We start from the raw sequence: 17,261 nt of genomic DNA on the forward strand, positions 1-17,261 counted from the left end.
ATTTTTTTTTCGTTACCAATCCCCCTTTAAAATAAATAGTAATAACAATTTACTGGCTTCAGATTCCATCATTTCAAAACTGGATGGATGGATGGATGGATGGATGGATGGATGGATGGATGGATGGATGGATAGATAGATAGATAGATAGATAGATAGATAGATAGATAGATAGATAGATAGATAGATAGATAGATAGATAGATAGATAGATAGATAGGATGTAAATATCCAGAGAGAATGTAAATATCAACAGTGCTTGCTTCTCTGTGGACGCCTCCGCACACCACGTGACGTTCTGTGTTTACATCCTCTGCTCTCAGCTGTTCTTTCCACCACCACGACAAAAAATACTCGTTCCTTTCACTTTCTCCTCCGGAGCCCGCTTTCATCACACACAAAATAGCAACTCTTAAGCCGAGCTGTAAATGTTTCCTCTTGTCTCCATGAACCGCCGCATTGCACCCGGAGACGAGCAGTGACTAAATGCGACACGGCATTGTTGTGAGTATTGTTCCGTTTGTTGACACGCTAACAGGTTTTCCGCGTTTAGCTGCAAAGTTTGGTTAGCTGAGCTCTGCGTTTTGTGGTTGTTACATGTGTTATTTATGGATGAAAAGTCGAAGTAAAAGTGGGGGAGGGGGTCATCCTCTAAATCTGCTTTGTGTGTTTTTGGTGATGGCGCACTCAGGCCCTCCGAGCTAACCGTAGCTAGCTTGCTACTCCATAATTATCTTTCCATTTAACTCCGGGTTAGCCGTCACATTAGCCACCTTTAAATGCCACTACTTCGCTTCCTTGTTTTGGGGATGTCTAAAACACACGAGCTCAGTTATACCGCTGGGTCTATTGCAAATAATACTTTTTAAATTCTGGTTGAAAGCTCTTTTTTTACGAACCGGCGGACCGAGTCAGTCGCCGCTTAAAAAAAAGATTTAGGTTAATCGCATTGCAGAGAACTGGCAGTTATTGCTGCGTTTGTGCTCAAACTGGGAACAAAAGCTGCATGTGAATGCAAAACAAACACCGCTTTTTGTGGGTTTATGTAACCAACGCCTGGCTCGCCATTCACTTTTCACAGATATGCTAAAAGGAACGGACAGCGGTGATTAAAAGGCGCTCTGTGATCGACATGGTGCGAAGAACGCTGTTGTTGTTTTGGCTTCGTCGTCTCACGCAGTGTGGAACAAAGCGTCGCGCGATTCGATTGGCCGAGAGACCTTGTCTCCGTGGCAACTGCGCCATGTGATTAACCGACACACTGATTGGCTAATGAAGGTGTCATTCAAACGGAAACCGGAACAACAGGGAACCATAAAACTCGACAGCAACTTTAACTATATAAAAGAAAACCGCTTACGAGCACCATTTAGACCATTTGGATAGGTTATATACCACATTTATTAAGAAAATCTATTTAGATTTTAATTGATTTTATTTTAATTGGCCGGAAGGCAACTGTTGCTGTGGCAACAGCACGCGACCAGCCGTGAAGTTCATCGCGTTGTTCAAGCTGACAAAAAACGTTCTTGTGTTAAGATACATTGACAAAATAAAGCAGAACTTAATCATAAAAACTTTTCTCATGAAAATCCATCTCATATATCGACATTTTAAATTGCATTGTATTGATGTAGGCGCCCACCACCCGTTCTAATGGAAACTTTAAATTTAACATTTTACCACTGGAGCACACTCTTACTTAATTTGCTAAATTAAATTGATGTGAGAAAGGCTAATGGTAATTAAAATTAAACAAACAGATCTCTACTGCTCTGAGGTGAATTTGCCTGTAATGCGATCTCTAAGTGTGTGTTCACAGGGGAAGTACACATTTAACAGCAAACACACTGCACAAACAGCACCTGTTGTCCTGTTAAGTTGCAAAATAAATGACAATGAGGTTCATCTCGTAAAAAAAAAAGCATAATCCTCTCTTTTCCCACTCTTTTTTTTTCTCTACAAAAGGCGATGGCATACATATACTGTACAGTATATTTTGTCTATAAGGTTTTGGTCTCAATTACAGGATAAATTCTCAGTTTGATACTTAGGTTGTTTCACTGAGGGCTTGTTGTTTCCCGCATTATTAAGGTTTGCATCTCGTTGGTAGCAGGACACTTAGCGTTTTTTTTTTAGCTCTGTCTTCATTCCCTTTAGATATTATGCAAATTAATTTAATTAATTGTAACATCTTGTGCTTCCATCTGTTAAGTAACATTTATTTAAGTAAGTAACATTTTAACAGAGCTGCACATTTAACAAAAAATTAAGCGTTCGTTATTCATCATCCGTCTGCAGCGTGGGTACCCTTCCATCGTCCATCATTCAACTTTTTTCAGGGGGGCAAATAGTATCCGGCTATAGGCCAGTCCGCTTCTGATTTTAAACTTCCGTCAGCAATAGCACCAGTACCAATAGAAATATGCGGTTGTTCAACTTCTGTTCAAGGAATACATAGAAGTACAAAGAATTAAAATGAATACAACAGTGGTTCAAGTGTCATTTAGCAATACCTAGCGTTTAGCGTTGTCATCTTATTCTGAAGTCACTGTTTAGTTCAACTGTGGCGTCTCAGTCTGAATACTGGGGGGCACCAACCTAATGGCATAATTGACTTAGAAGAAGAAAGAAGACACGAACAAGAAATCTGTTGTCATGCATGGTGCGCCGAGTTGTAACTAAAGTGAATAAATAAAGATATACTCGACTGATTGTTGAGAACACTACACCGACCAAACCTGAATGTCCGGTACAGGCCCAGACAGTGAACTCCCGCCTACTACGAAAATGTGTGCGATGATTAAAGGATTTGACTTAATAAAATTGTATTGTGTAAGACGATCGCCGTGAAACAAAGCTAGATGCTAATGCTAACGGACCCACTGTCTATGACGGGCAACCTATTACCTTGTTACAAAAGCATATGTGCTTCAACTGCACATACATGAAATAGCATCTTATTGGGTATATGAGAGGACTGACATGGATACATTTCTCTTCTTAATAGTAAAATAGCCACAGAGGGCGCCTCGGTATCGGTGACTGGCATCGGCCGCCGTTTTGAGTACTTAATACCTTGAAATAAGGCCATTGAATGAATCAATTGTTGCTTGTATTATTCTTAGCAGTCAGACTGTTAACTATGTCGCTGTATGTTGCATTTGCTGCTCTGTGGTCATCATCACACTTGTTCTTTTCAATTCTGCTATGCTGTATAGCATCTCACACATACACACAAACAAATAAAAGTCATGTGAGTATGTAGTAGCGTATTACATACGCCTTTCGGATGATCAGAGCTGTGGTGTCAAGTTGACGTGAAGAGCTCGTGTTTCTTAAGGATCAGTTTTGGCCATGCGGCATGATTCACTGTGGTGTCTCCATGCGACTCTGCGCTGTCAAACATGACCCCGATTCACATCCAATCTCCTTTTCCAAGCAGGGGTCAAGTGAGGATATTTTATCACCTAAGGTGTTAAGGTTCCATCTGTGTGTTTTTAGGCTGGATTTACACCGTGTGGTATAAGCGATATAATCCTAGAATCGCCTTTAGATTCCACAAGGTGGCGCCAAAGCACTGTTATTCCATTAGATGGCTTTTGCCTAGTAGAAGCTCCTCCCGTCGCTTCGACATAGTTCCTTGGCACCAAGATGCCAGGATAGCGCCAAAACATGACTTTTCTATTAGACAGGGCTGTGGCCCCACTTTAAAGGGGGAGGCAACCCAAACATTTTTTTCAAGAATATGTTGTATGCAGGCGCACTAGTTGAAACAAAGCAATATGATTAATATGAAATATGAGTTAAGCAGCAAAATCCACCCGTTTTTAGCCATCTCAGGGGGTGGCCATTTTGTCACATTTAAAAATGACATCACAGACCCTCAGGGCTCAGATAGTAACCAGTCACGGCTCACCTGTTTTCTGAAGCTGAGCCATGATTGGTCGTTATCTGAGCCCTGGGCAATTGTGATGTCATTTTCAGTCGGCAGAAGTGACAAAATGGCCACCCCCAGAGATGGCAAAAAATAGGTGGATATTGTTGCTTAACTCTTATTCCACAAACACAATATCAATCAGAATGCTGTGTTTCAACTTTTTTCGAAAGAGCACCATCAACTGCCAACAGGTGAGTTTTCAACAAACAAAGAAGGATCAGTTCCCCTTAAAAATCAGCAAATGGGTCAGTTTGCATGTAGCGAATCAGGAATACCTGAAAGGAGCACTATACATGAAAATGAAAAATTAGTTACTTGCACCAGTAATGTCAATCCAGCCTTAGAGTAGCAAGTGTATTAAGACCCCTGTGGATTTTCTCCTGTAAGACTGTGCTGCAGTGGGCCAAAGGCGCTTTATTTGTACAAGCTTGTGCCTGACCTACTTTTTTTTTCTTTGCTCTGGTAGTGACTGAAAATGACCAAGCAAGGCAGGCAGAAGCGAGCAGAAACTTAAAAATCCGCAGCGGCGGCTGATGGTGAGCAAAATGGACGATGATGCTCCGGGACGGGAAATGACCTGAGCACAGGCCTCCCCTCTCGCAATCGCGTTGCCCCTGAATGAAAATTTATGGGTTGAGTCAGATGAAGAGATGCTGAGAAGGCATAGAGGAAATTCGAAAGGCGTCTTCCCTCCGGTGCGCACATTCCCTGCGGGGAAGAGTGGGACGGTATCAAAGCCCTGTAACATCATCACACTGTCACTCTGATATTTACTCCGGTGGCGTAGTGTTACCATGATTGCCAAGGAAATGGAAGAATGTGAGGCATCTTTCATGAGCATTGCGATGGACTTACTACATTAAACCTCCACATAGCTCCGGTTTAGCACGTTTTGATGATTTTCTTCTTGTGTGCGCTCAATCTGTCCTTCATTACTCACTAAAAAAACACACTTATTCTGTGTTTTTGTGCTAAGGCCATAGGATAGGATTAACAATGTGTTTTTTGGTGCCATCTAGTGGCATCTTAATGTCAAGGAAATGCAGTCGACCACCAGTATTTAGGGACCAGGCGTATAATGAAAATAGGCTTGACGCCATTGAAATGCATTGTATTTTTTTTTTTTTTTTGTAAACCCCCCCAAAAAAACAATTCTTCAAGAAACACTGATAAACCTCCAATAAGTATTTTCCACAAAAAACAAACCAAAAAAAAAAAAAAATCAGCAAATGGGTGAATGAAGGATTTCATTTAGATATAAGTAGAGCTTTGCTTCCATTTTGTGAATCTATAGGCAATAACAAAACATCTTTGTTTGGGGCTGCAACTAAAAATTAATGTGTCGATTATTTGGGCGATTAATTGATGAATCGGTTACAAAAAAAACCAACTGAAAAATAGGTGACATTAAATTGCAAAGCCTTTTCGCCAGTGCCATCAAGTGATTCAGTCATTTCGAGGATTCGCCTTAAAGAAGGGATGCGTGGGCTACTTTCAACATTTTTAGCTGTGTTTCTACCATTTGCCTCAGGTCACTCGCCGCCCGGAGATGATTATTGCGTGAGGAGTCACAGCAGCTGGATCTTTTTCGGGCCCAAAACAGTTTTTGCCGGCATGGGGGGAGCGGTGAGCGCCGGGGAGGACAACGACGACCTCATCGACAACCTGAAGGAGGCGCAGTACATTCGCACGGAGAGAGTGGAGCAGGCGTTTCGCGCCATCGACCGTGGCGACTACTACCTGGACGGCTACCGGGACAGCGCCTACAAAGACTTGGCGTGGAAAAACGGCAACATCCACCTGTCGGCACCGTGCATTTACTCTGAGGTGATGGAGGCGCTCAAGCTGCAGCCGGGACTTTCCTTCCTCAACCTGGGCAGCGGGACAGGATACCTGAGCACCATGGTGGGCCTCATCATTGGTAAGCTTGGCATAGGCCATGGAAAACAATATGGGGGATCAGACAAGCTCTTTATAGTTAGAAATAGAACACAGATTGACCTATTCAAATCGGGATTTGTTTTAGGTACATAGTGGACAATGGAATGTAACATTTTGCAACAAATCACGATAGACATTTGAATGCATTTCATTTATTATTTTTCGTTTTCATGCGGCAACGTCGCTTGTTGTTCTCGCAGGACCGTTTGGTGTGAACCACGGTGTGGAGCTCCACAAGGACGTGGTTGAATATGCCAGGGACAAACTGGACAGTTTCATAAAGACCAGCGACAGCTTCGATAAGTGAGTGTTGGATTCATGCATTGCTGTTAACGGGTGTAACGAAAACCGATTTGAATCGGAAAATTGGTTTTGATTCCAAAGATGTCAGTGCATGCGTCGAATCGAACCAAATCGAATTGTTCCACTTTATTATGTATAGGGACACATGGAATCGTGTTTTATTTGAAAGATAGAACTTTGAAGGAAATGCCACATTTGCAGTAGAATACAGTACAAATTACAACACACTTGACTTTTCAATGTTGCGTGTGAGCCAAACATGGCAGCGAAGGTCGAGGATATAAAACCCAAAACTCACTTATTTTTCAAACTTTGTAAATCACCCTTTGATGGCTTTAAAATACAAAAACATGAACACAATTTTCAAACACGCTTTGTGTATTTTAAAATATATTCTAAGTGGTTTCCTTCTCTACCCGTGGTATCATGATAGCCTTTATAGGGCTCATCATAATTTGGCTTGGTCATTTTGTATGTTTCCATCTGATGTGATGTCACCCCTGCCCCGCAGGTTTGAGTTCTGCGAGCCTGTCTTTGTGGTGGGAGATTGCCTGGAAATCTCCACAGACAGCCACCAATATGATCGCATTTATTGCGGGGCCGGGGTGCAGAAAGTCCATGAATATTACATGAAAGTCCTGCTCAAAGTCGGGGGCATCCTGGTGCTCCCAATCGAGGATCAGGTGAGACTCTTTATGCTGCATTTTGAAGGCCAGCTTGTGTAGCAATGTTTCATGGTTGATTGTGGAGCCATGTAATGAGGGAGGTGTTTATTTGCCTTATTAAAGCGGAAGTCAACCCAAGCATATTTTTTTCAACAATATGTTCCCAGCAGGCCCACTAGTTGAAACACAGCATTCTGATTAATTTTGCGTTTGCGCAATATAAATTAAGTAGCAAAATGCACTTGTTTTTAGCCATCTCTGGGGGCGGCCATTTTGTCTTCTGTCGACTGAAAATGACATCACAACTGCTTACAACGACCAATCACAGCTGACCTGTTCTCTGAATCTGAGCCGTGATTGGTCGTTGTGAGCAGTTGTGATGTCAGTTTCAGTCGACAGAAGACAAAATGGCCGCCCCCGGAGATGGCTAAAAACGAGTGCACTTACACTTATTCCACAAACGCAACATTTATCAGAATGCCCTGTTTCAACTAGTGGGCTTGCATAACACATATTCTTGAAAAAAATATATTTGCGTTGACTCCCGCTTTAAGCAGATGACGTACTTGTCAACTTATTGGGGCTCCGCGTTAATTTGAGAGAGGTATTTATTTGTCCTAAGCGGATGGCGCACCAGTCATATATTTGAAATGTGGCTTCTATATGAGGGAGGCCTTTATTTGGTTTAAACAGATTACACACCCGCGAAACAATTGGAGATTGTCGTCCATTTGAGGCAGGTGCTTATTTGTCTTCAGCAGAATTAATTAGGGCTTTGCATTTATTTGACAGAGGCTTTTTTTTTTTTTAAGAGGAAGTATCCCCCCTTGAATTGAAGCATAGCAACCATCTGAGGGAGGAATTTATTTTTCTTAAGTGGATGACTCACCACCAACTAATTGGGCCATGGTGTTTCTTGGAGGGAGGTGTTTGTCTGAAGTGGATACAGCTCAAACTCATTGGGGATTGGCATCTATTTGAGAGATTTTTCTGTTTTAATAAGCAGGTGATGCCCCTTCTAATTGGGCTACGGCACATCTGAGGGAGGCGTTAATTTATCTGGAGCGGTTGACACACCTGCCTTTTAATACCTGGCTACCTGTCCAAGATGTACCTCGATCTTCTCAAAATATGACTCATCCAATAGAGGCACAACGTGTATTTGAAGGAGCCTTTTAGTTGTCTTAAGTAGACTTTGCTGTCGGCTAACAGCGGCATGGTGTCTAGCTAAGGGAGGCGTTTATTTGTATTAAACGGATCGATGTACCCGCCAACTAACTGGGAATGGTGTGAATTGGACGGAGGCCTTTAGTTGTCTTAAAGGTTCAGCACTCCAACCAATATTGGGGAAGCGTCTGTTTGAGGGAGGTGTTTAATTGTCGTAAGTGAATGCCATCGCCCTCTGATTGTCTATTTGAGGACTACATTTGTATAAATAGCAACTAATTGGAGCACAGGGTGTATCATCATTTGAAGGAAAAGCACCATCACACTCGCTCCTTTTGGCGCCCTTTACAATAGATGACGAGGACATCTGGCAGAAAGCTTTAATGGACCCATTGTGCGCAATTATAACAGCTGTTAATTATTACACCCCCTCAACTCCATGTAACATTACCACCCATGCATGACGATAGTGTGCGCTTTAATTGTACCTTGATAGCATTTACATACACATTAGGAAGCATTTTTGTCCGTGTGCAATAACAATGTGATGGGCACTTCATTGCCTCCTTCAATATAAATTGAATCTAATGAGATCCAGCACAAGAGCTAGCCTAAAGGATATATTAGAAAGGCATACTTTAGAGGGGGAAATGTGTAAATGAAATAAAACATTTCAGATTTTCAGAGAAATATTAATAGGAAAAAAAAAAAAGACATTTTGGCAAAACAAAACAAACATAATGTGTGTGTTTTTTTGTTTTTTTTTTCTTTCTCCCCGCAGCTGACCCAGATCACCAGGACGGGCCAGTGCACGTGGGACAGCAAAAACATCTTGGCTGTGTCCTTTGCGCCGCTGGTCCAGCAGAGCAGAGCCGACGGCGACAAGCCAGACAGTGTCCAGTTGCGTGAGTTCCTCCGAGACTCTTCACCTCTTTTTAGTTCAAATTTGCGCAGAGCGGATGTGAAGGAGGCATGTATTTTTTTTTCTGAAGCAGACAACGTACCTGCCTCTCTGATTGGGGCAGGGCGGTAGCAATTACAACGTAACCTTGAGCAGTCAGCCACATGCCGCTTCACCAACATCCTCTCAGCATCCTGCCCTTTTTTTGTGTTTGCGTCCCCCGTTTGTCCTCAGCCCCCGTGACCGTGCGCACCCTCCAGGACCTGTGCCGCATCTACATCCGCCGCACCCTCCGCGAGCTGGCGGGGAGCGGCGAGGACGACGGCCAGGCCCGGCGCGCGGCGGGGGCGCAGCGGGTGCCGCAAAAGCGCAAGCGGCGGCACTGCCGGCGGCGCCGCATCAACACGTACGTCTTCGTGGGCAACCAGCTCATCCCGCAGATGGTGGAGAGCGAGGAGGAGCACGGCGACGAGGAGCACAAGGACGGCGAGGCCAACGCCGAGGAAGAGGAGGACAAGGAGGAGCGGGACCTCGGCGACGTGGAGATCCTCAAGCAGGCCAACGTCTTTAGAGACCACATCATGGCTCTCCCCCTGCCCGAGCCCCTCAAGGAATATTTACTGTACTACAGGAAGAAGTGACTGAGGTGCACACGTAGCATTATTTCCACACTTATCTTGGTGGCAGAACTCAACGTCACAGATCACACTGGATAATAATGTTGACATTCTCGTTTTGTATATGTTGATTTTCCTTTTTTGATTTTTTTTTGTTGTTGTTGTTTTTTGTCTATAAAACGTACACACAATGAAAATGATGATTTCAGATGAGCTAAATTCAGTGTATACTGGAACCTCCAAAGTGGAACATGATCGATCCCCTTTGAGAGTCATTTTCAATGAAACAATTGTTTCCATAATAGTTTATTAATCTGTTCCCAGGTTTTACGGTCGCCATCATAAAAGCCTGTAGCTGCACGGGCAATGTTTAAGTAGCATTAATATTGGTGTAACAGACCTGTATTAGTTACTTTAATCTATTATAAGATATTCCGCAGGGTAATATAGCGGGTTGTTCAAGGTTTTTTATAGTTAAGGAAAACAAAATAATTCAAATTAAAATTGAAAAAAACATTTTTGTTCACGAAATCAAATAAAAATGTGAGTGCTTTTAAAATAGGATAACTAGCATGCTTTTAAAACTCACAAGCTACAATAATAGCTGAAATGTCTTCTTTTCATTTGTGTTGATTGATTTCTGACTTGTAAGGTTGATTTCAAACGTATTTATTTTTGGTATTTAGGAAGACGGAAGGTCCAACAGTCGTTTGGAAATAGTATTTTAGTTTACTTAATTACAAAATACTTTTTTTTTTTATCTTGCAATTGACACATACGCCATATACATATAATACATAAATATATATATATATATATGTATATATTTATATGAATATATTTATATTTATATATATATATTCGATTGTGTGTATGTGGTTTGCAACACAAAATATACAACAGAGTGAATTGAATTTGCCCTTGAGGGATTACATTCAGTATAATAAATTAAATTATTGTTTGTCTATATTAGCTCTGCGATTGACTGTCCAAGTCAGTCACAGAGCCTGTACTTGTCCAAGGCATACCTCTATCTTGACTCACCTGTGACCCTTTTAAGCTTTATTTAGTGCAAACATAAAACATTGCTATTCGATACATGTATCTAAAGTAACTTCTTAATTAAATGGAACTAAGAGTACCTTATTACTTACTGCCAATGTTTTAAGTATCATTAGCATTCTTGCACACATAAATACTGTGTGAAATTAATTTAGTTTTAAATTTGATGGATTAAATAAAACCACCATGAAGTAAAATTACTCACCGTTTGAAGACCCGTAATGGAAAAGGAACAGGAAAGGTGATTTCAGAACAAAAATGTCACCTAGTGTCATTTTATAGTATTGCTTATGTAGTGTTAGCATCTGCTCTGTGACATTTTGATAATGTATAAGCAAATAGGGTTTGACTGATTAATCGGCTGGCCGATTTCATCGTCCAATTTTAGCTCTTTCAAAATCGACATAAATCTGCACATAATGACAAACACATTCAAACATTTTTTGTCTGCCAAATATCAAAATTGGCATCGTCGTCAAAAACGCCGAATGGTAAATAATGTGAATGTAAATAAAATATTCCCATTATAAAATCATGCTTAACTGTACAGGCAATGTTTAAGTCGCAGTAAGCAGATGTTGACAGCTGCATACTAAAATGAAAATGAACTCGTGACATCAAGTTTTGCTTGAATTCAGCAACTAGTGTACCTAAGGACCTGATGTGTGCGCAAATCATCTTAAACCGTGTTTTGGAAGTAAATTCCATTTCCAGTTGATCAGTGTTGCATCACAACAACAAAAAGCCAAAGAAAAAGCTCTCGAGGAGTTCCTCCCTTCGATGCTCACTTACACGAATTTTCGTAAACTTCAAATCGTCCCACTCTTGTGACTTTCCACTTTGGAGGTTCTACTGAATATTAATGATTATTATAAGTAAATCATTGCTTCTTAATCATCAATAAGAGAAGACTTGATGGGGTTTTTCTACCTTGGAGGTGTCATAAGCGTTTTTTTTTTTTCTACGGGGACACCTTTTAACGCAACCTTTTCTAATGGGAACTGACTTGGCGTGATGTGGTATTTGTTGGAGCGGGAGGGGCGAGGCCCTTCTGTGGAGTGTTGCTAACGCCTGACCACACTCTTACACGTGGAGTGATTGAGTCATTCATGCCAATCAATTGAGACGAATCTAAAGCGATTTTAGCTTTTGTATTGAAAGCAATGCAAATTTCAAAGCCTTTTTGTATAACAAAGCACCTTATTGTGGTTTGGGGTGAGGTGTGTGTGTAGCGGGGGTGGGGAGGATTTTTACCGCAGACTTATAAAATCTGAAATGTTCTGATCAAAAGTATGATTAGTCTGCACCACTTGTATAGCGATGGCGTTTTTTAAGTGCCAACGTCACACGTAGGAGATGACATTCCACGTTTTTTTTTTGTTTTTTTTCTCGTCACGTGAACTCTTGACTTTGACCTTTGTCTTACTTTGAATGCGTCTTTTAGTGTTTAAAAAAAAAAAGCTGAAATGAAAATTATATATGAATATACATACATGGATATAGTCTATACAGTTTAATTTGGGGTTTGTTGTAGCACCTTCTTGCTGTACTGTAACTTGACACTGGCAACTCTGTACACCAAAACTCCACTGCTGTCTGTTCAATAGATGAATATATCCAATAGTCTTCATTAATGACAAATATTGAAAAGTGAAAAAAAAAAAAACATTGCTGATGATTATTGTTTGTTTTTCTTTTTTTTTTGCGTGATGATGAGGTGAATTTTTCCACTGCCTGTGTTTAACTTTGAACATTAATTGAAAAGCTTTCAAAATGAGCAATAATTTATCATCACCCACATTTGATGGGCATTGCGGCCATTAAAACTCTCATGCCACACAATGGACATATTTAAGATGACACTGGAACCTCCAAAGTCCAACACAATCCATACTGTGACGCTGGTTAACTTAACCGCTGTATGATCAAATGAAAATTAAGTAAAACCGCCCAATTAAGTGAGAGGGAACAGGAAAGTGTGATACTGTATAGCTGTAATAAATAATGCTGACTTTGCAAATTCATATTCACACACATTTTCTTTTTGGCTTTGTTACCCGCTGAAAAACACCTAGTTGATATTTTTGTTCAGCAACACAGGTATTGCTTTTCCGCCATGTCGTGGCATCTGTTATAGCTAAGAAACGAGGTTAAACCAGGTCAAAGAGTTCATTTAGATTAAAGTAGTGTTTTGTCGCTATCTTGTGGTATCCTGGTGCCAAGTTACTTTGTTGAAGTGAATTGAGGTGCTTCAGTTAGAAAAAGAACTCGTGCATTGCGGCCAAATTGTGGCACTTATAGGCAATTGTGAACTTTTTTTTTTTTTAATAATGGTGTTTTATAGGTATTGCTGCAAATAATAATAGTTTATAATGAAACTTAAATAAACTACTCACACTTTAGTCTCGGTACGCAACATGGCCGCTGCTTGCTATAATATCAAAATCGGGTCCGTTCCTGCCACGAATAGCAAAAAACAGCGAGTAATTGACATATTGTTTTTACTTGCCTTTATCAATAGTTTAGCACTTTGATATCCTTTCCAACTCATATAACATTGCCCTGAAGAATAACGTAACAACAGGGCTTGGTTGGCATCTCTCGGAATTTTGGGGGCATTTCAGAAAGAACACCCCCAAAAAATGCTAATTGGTGGTGAACAGGTGATTTTGTGAATAGCGAACCATAGGTAAATGGGGGTTACCGCACATGTAATTGAAAATATTGAATGGATTGTATTGCACTGAGCAACAGTAAGTGTTATTTCCATCACGTTTACTCTTTGAGATCACTTACACACCCTTACACAGAATGACAAAGAAAAAGCAAAACAGACTTGTGAAGGCTGCGTGATGTCATTCATGATGACGCTTTGAAGTTCAGAGGCTTATTTTTCAATTTGTTCGACTTTGGAGGTTCCGCTGTAGTATGAAACAATTTAATGGAGCCAATTTTAGGCTTGGGACACAGAGCCAAAATACATCAATTTCTCGGAGCGTGGTTGCGTGCTGTTCATTTAGAAAATGTGTTGTTTCTCTGTGGATGTTTGGCACCAGAATAAAGGTCACAATCACAATCTCCTGCCTCTTTTTTTATCTCATTTGGCGTCTGAGTCGAGAGAATGAGGAGCTTGGTGAGGTGGCTGAATTCGTACCCTCATTGCAACACTATATGAACAAAATGGCCACACAAGCCAGGACAAAGAAGCTACACAAAATGCATTTGTCATTGCATGTCATGACTCCTCTGTGAAGACATCTTAAGGGTTACGTCACATTTTTCTTATTTCACACTGAATAATAGCGACAGACTCGAGTGCAAGATGAATCATCCATTTTTGGTGAATTCTATTTCATTCCAGTTTGATACAGCTCTCGGTGGTTTTATGCTGACAACCCAATGTTTGTTTATGAAAACATTTATGTATTTTTGCCTATATTTGATACTTCCTAAAAACATTGTTTCCTTCTTTCCGTGACTTTAAGTATGCATTAAAATATTTTTTTAAGCCACCTCAAGCCAGCCTGTTACTTCCTTTTTCTAAGCCACCCGCCGAAATGCAGACTAGCCAATCACAGAACAGAACACTAGCCCCGCTCAAATCATAACTATAAACTATGCTAAATACAAACCCTTAACGTAGCCCTACACCCCGGTCCTAATCCTAACCCAAAATTATCTTAACCCTAATCGTTGTTTAGCCCGTTAACCAAAATGCTAACAGTATGCTACTAGCATGAAGCAGACAACGTTTTTTGTCTCTTAATTCTAATACTAAACGTGTATGTTGTATTTGAGGGAGGTGTTAATTTTTTTCTATCCACTGACTAATTAATGGATGGCATCTATTCGAGGGAGGCGTTAATTTGTCTTTGAGGCATAGTAATGCACAATAAACAACGATTCACAAGTGATCACCAGCGAGCCGTGTTATAAAATATCTCCTTTATTGAGTCATGACACAGTATATTTGTTAATAAAACATCTGCAAAAAAATAAAATCAACTCCTCTCGCTCATTAATCTTGTTTTACTACCAGCATCATCTTTTGTAAAACACATTTATCTGCCTTTTTTCATTGCTGCCTTAGACCGTTCATTTCAGCACCCTCTGCCCCCACCACTGTTTTATTCACAGCAATTGATATCATTTTTCATATTTACAAACCATACTCCAAACTCGTGAAAGTAAACGGAAACATCATAGCTGATTATATTCATCTAAATTGGTCCATAGAGTGAAGTAACAATTGTGAGATAACGCTATGAGCTAACGTAGCTACAATACTTCTGAAACGAACCCCTAAAATCATACCCATATTGGAATTTAGGTCTTTTTAAAGTTGATGATTATTTACACAATTACACAAATTTTAGGGGCGTGGGAAGAGTCAAACTACTCTAATCAATTTAATGTACCCCGCAAAAAAATGAAATTAATGCAGATTCCTACTGCAGATCACATTTTGCTGCTACTGTCGTAAAGTATGTGGACAAAGGTATTGGGACACGACACCTGGACAATGAGTGATAAATATAAGAAAAAATGATGGTGAATAGCTGCCTACCACAAACCATCATATTTTACCATGCAAAAATCCCTCAAAAGAAACGACTGCACATGAAAGTGGCAAGCAGCATACATGCACTAGCATGACGTTTTTGTTTTTTCTTAGCATAACTTACAGCAAACAAACTTCAGAAGAAACAAACCCACCAACTACCCACAACAGAAATGATACAGATTCTGAGATTCTTTTCACTAGTATTGACTATTGTGACTATTGTAACAAAACAATCCTCATCAGAAATGATCCCGATGCTGTGATAATGATAGCAACAAGCAGCATCCGCTGCTGTGACTATTTTACCACGTTTTTGCTGCAAATAATGACTCTCAAGCTAATCTTTCCAAATCTTATCATTCTAGAAAATTGTTCTCAGCAATTTGACAAAACAAGTGCAAAATTCTAATTGATGATGATGACCGCCATAAATTAGTCCCAAGACATTTGTCCATATAGTGTAGGACTGTAGATCTTTGCCCAAATACAGGAAGAGTTTTAAATCCTCAATAAAGATTCATATAAAAGTATCCTTATTTGATGTGTCAATCATAATATATCCCGGGAGCAGGAGTAGAGTGGGTTCCCTCAAAAAGAAGTTGAAATAAATGCACACTTGGTGTCCATGGAGTCTTTATGTGTGGAGCTTCTTCCCAGAAAGGCTTTGTATGAGATTTCAGGCATTTTCCCGAGGAGGTCTGTGTCTCAAGTGTCCTCTTCAAAATATCCCATGGAGTCCTTTTCTCCCTCTCGGCCAGCACTTGAGGCTAAGGTCACGACTAAAGCAGAAACGCTGCGTCAAGTGTTCTTGTATTTCAGCTTGGGAGTGTGCGAATTGCACGAGATGCTCGCCAGCGAAGGAATGCCGGCGTTGGCCGCCGTGGCCTGGCTCTCCACAAACATGGGGTCCAGGCACGCCACCTTGGCGGCGAAGAAAGCGTGAATGCAGTGAAGTACAGCAAACAGGTTGGAGAACTCCAGCTCCTGCAGGAGACAAAAATCAAGAAATCAGGGTACGCACGTTCTTAAAGCCGCTGAGTTAAAAGCAACCCAAATTGGATGAAAGAGCGAACCCAGCAACGGGGCCGGACTGAGCCAATGCTGGGTTACGCATTGGGTTGAGGATTTCACCCAGCATGTTGGCTCAAGATTTTGATCCAACAAGGGGTGGTGAAAGTTTAGTCAGACTCACTGACCGAGGCCTGTGTAAAATTAGAGGCGGACCGGCCTATAGGCGGGTACTATTTTTTTTTTCCCCCTGGAAAAAAACGGTGAATGATGGCTGACTTAAGTTTTTGTAAAATGCCCAGCTCTGATTATTAGTATTATTATTATAAAACTTGGCAGATTCGGAATCAACACAATAAATCTTCTAGAAAAGCATCAACCGCCCCCATCCCCCGCCACTTCTGATCAAATCAAAAATTTGATTATCCTGAGTGGTAATGTGGTGTGGTAAAAGTTTTTCTCCCGGATCAGTTGATGATTGTACATTTTTAAACATATTCAATATTTATGGCCCAGCCATGGTCTGGACTGTGGTGTGAAATTTTGATTGAAAATTAGCTGGAGCTCACACTGTTGCCAGACATAAATCGAGGAGCAACTACTTGTGTTGATTGTTTGTATAACGTGTCTAAATGTAAATTATTCACCACAAGAAAAATGACAAGAAAAGAGTTATCAACCACAATGTAGCTGTCAGTTAAGCTAACGGTTAGCTTCTACAATTTCTTCTGCTATTGCTACTCTTTCCTCTTCTTTGTAGTTCATGGTAGTCTGTATGCACCGTGGCAAACGCTGGCGCTCACAGGTCCGTCTTGGTACTACAACATGAAGTTGTTAAAAATCGTTACGTGTAAAGCCCGCTTAAGCAAGCCAACATTTCTTAAGATTTACTTGCCTTTGCTTCAATAGATTTGGAGTCTTGATTTTGGAATAAAAACTTGATTTTACTTTTGCCGTCGTCTGATGAGCCTTTCAGCTGCGAGAACTTGTATCTCCAAAGGACAGCCTGGAATGCAGAAGGTCACAAGGCACATATCATTAGTTTGTGTATTAACGGATCACGAATAATGCATTTGTGACTCTGCGTGACGCCG

At 40.7% G+C, this 17,261-nt stretch overlaps 2 protein-coding genes across 2 annotated transcripts in view; one reads left to right on the plus strand and one right to left on the minus strand.

Annotated features, from left to right (window-relative positions):
* The first annotated feature begins 269 nt into the window (after positions 1-269).
* pcmtd1 (protein-L-isoaspartate (D-aspartate) O-methyltransferase domain containing 1) lies at positions 270-13,671 on the plus strand. The gene is made up of 6 exons (XM_086043754.1): positions 270-503; positions 5,471-5,860; positions 6,081-6,183; positions 6,695-6,866; positions 8,797-8,920; positions 9,151-13,671. The coding sequence occupies exons 2-6, from the start codon at positions 5,554-5,556 to the stop codon at positions 9,555-9,557; spliced, it is 1,113 nt and encodes a 370-aa protein (XP_085899880.1). The 5' UTR covers positions 270-503; positions 5,471-5,553; the 3' UTR covers positions 9,558-13,671.
* An 850-nt stretch (positions 13,672-14,521) lies between these two features.
* sntg1 (syntrophin, gamma 1) overlaps positions 14,522-17,261 on the minus strand; it is a 40,246-nt gene continuing 37,506 nt past the window's right edge. The window contains exons 19-20 of the mRNA XM_086043800.1: positions 17,063-17,173; positions 14,522-16,143 (exon numbers count right to left, since the gene is read on the minus strand). Coding sequence (XP_085899926.1) covers positions 15,958-16,143; positions 17,063-17,173 — 297 coding nt within the window. The 3' untranslated portion in view covers positions 14,522-15,957. The remainder of the gene's footprint in view (positions 16,144-17,062; positions 17,174-17,261) is intronic.

This window comes from Filicampus tigris, chromosome 10 (assembly GCF_054856515.1).
Source record: "Filicampus tigris isolate MCC_2025a chromosome 10, RoL_Ftig_1.0, whole genome shotgun sequence".
NCBI lineage: Eukaryota > Metazoa > Chordata > Actinopteri > Syngnathiformes > Syngnathidae > Filicampus > Filicampus tigris.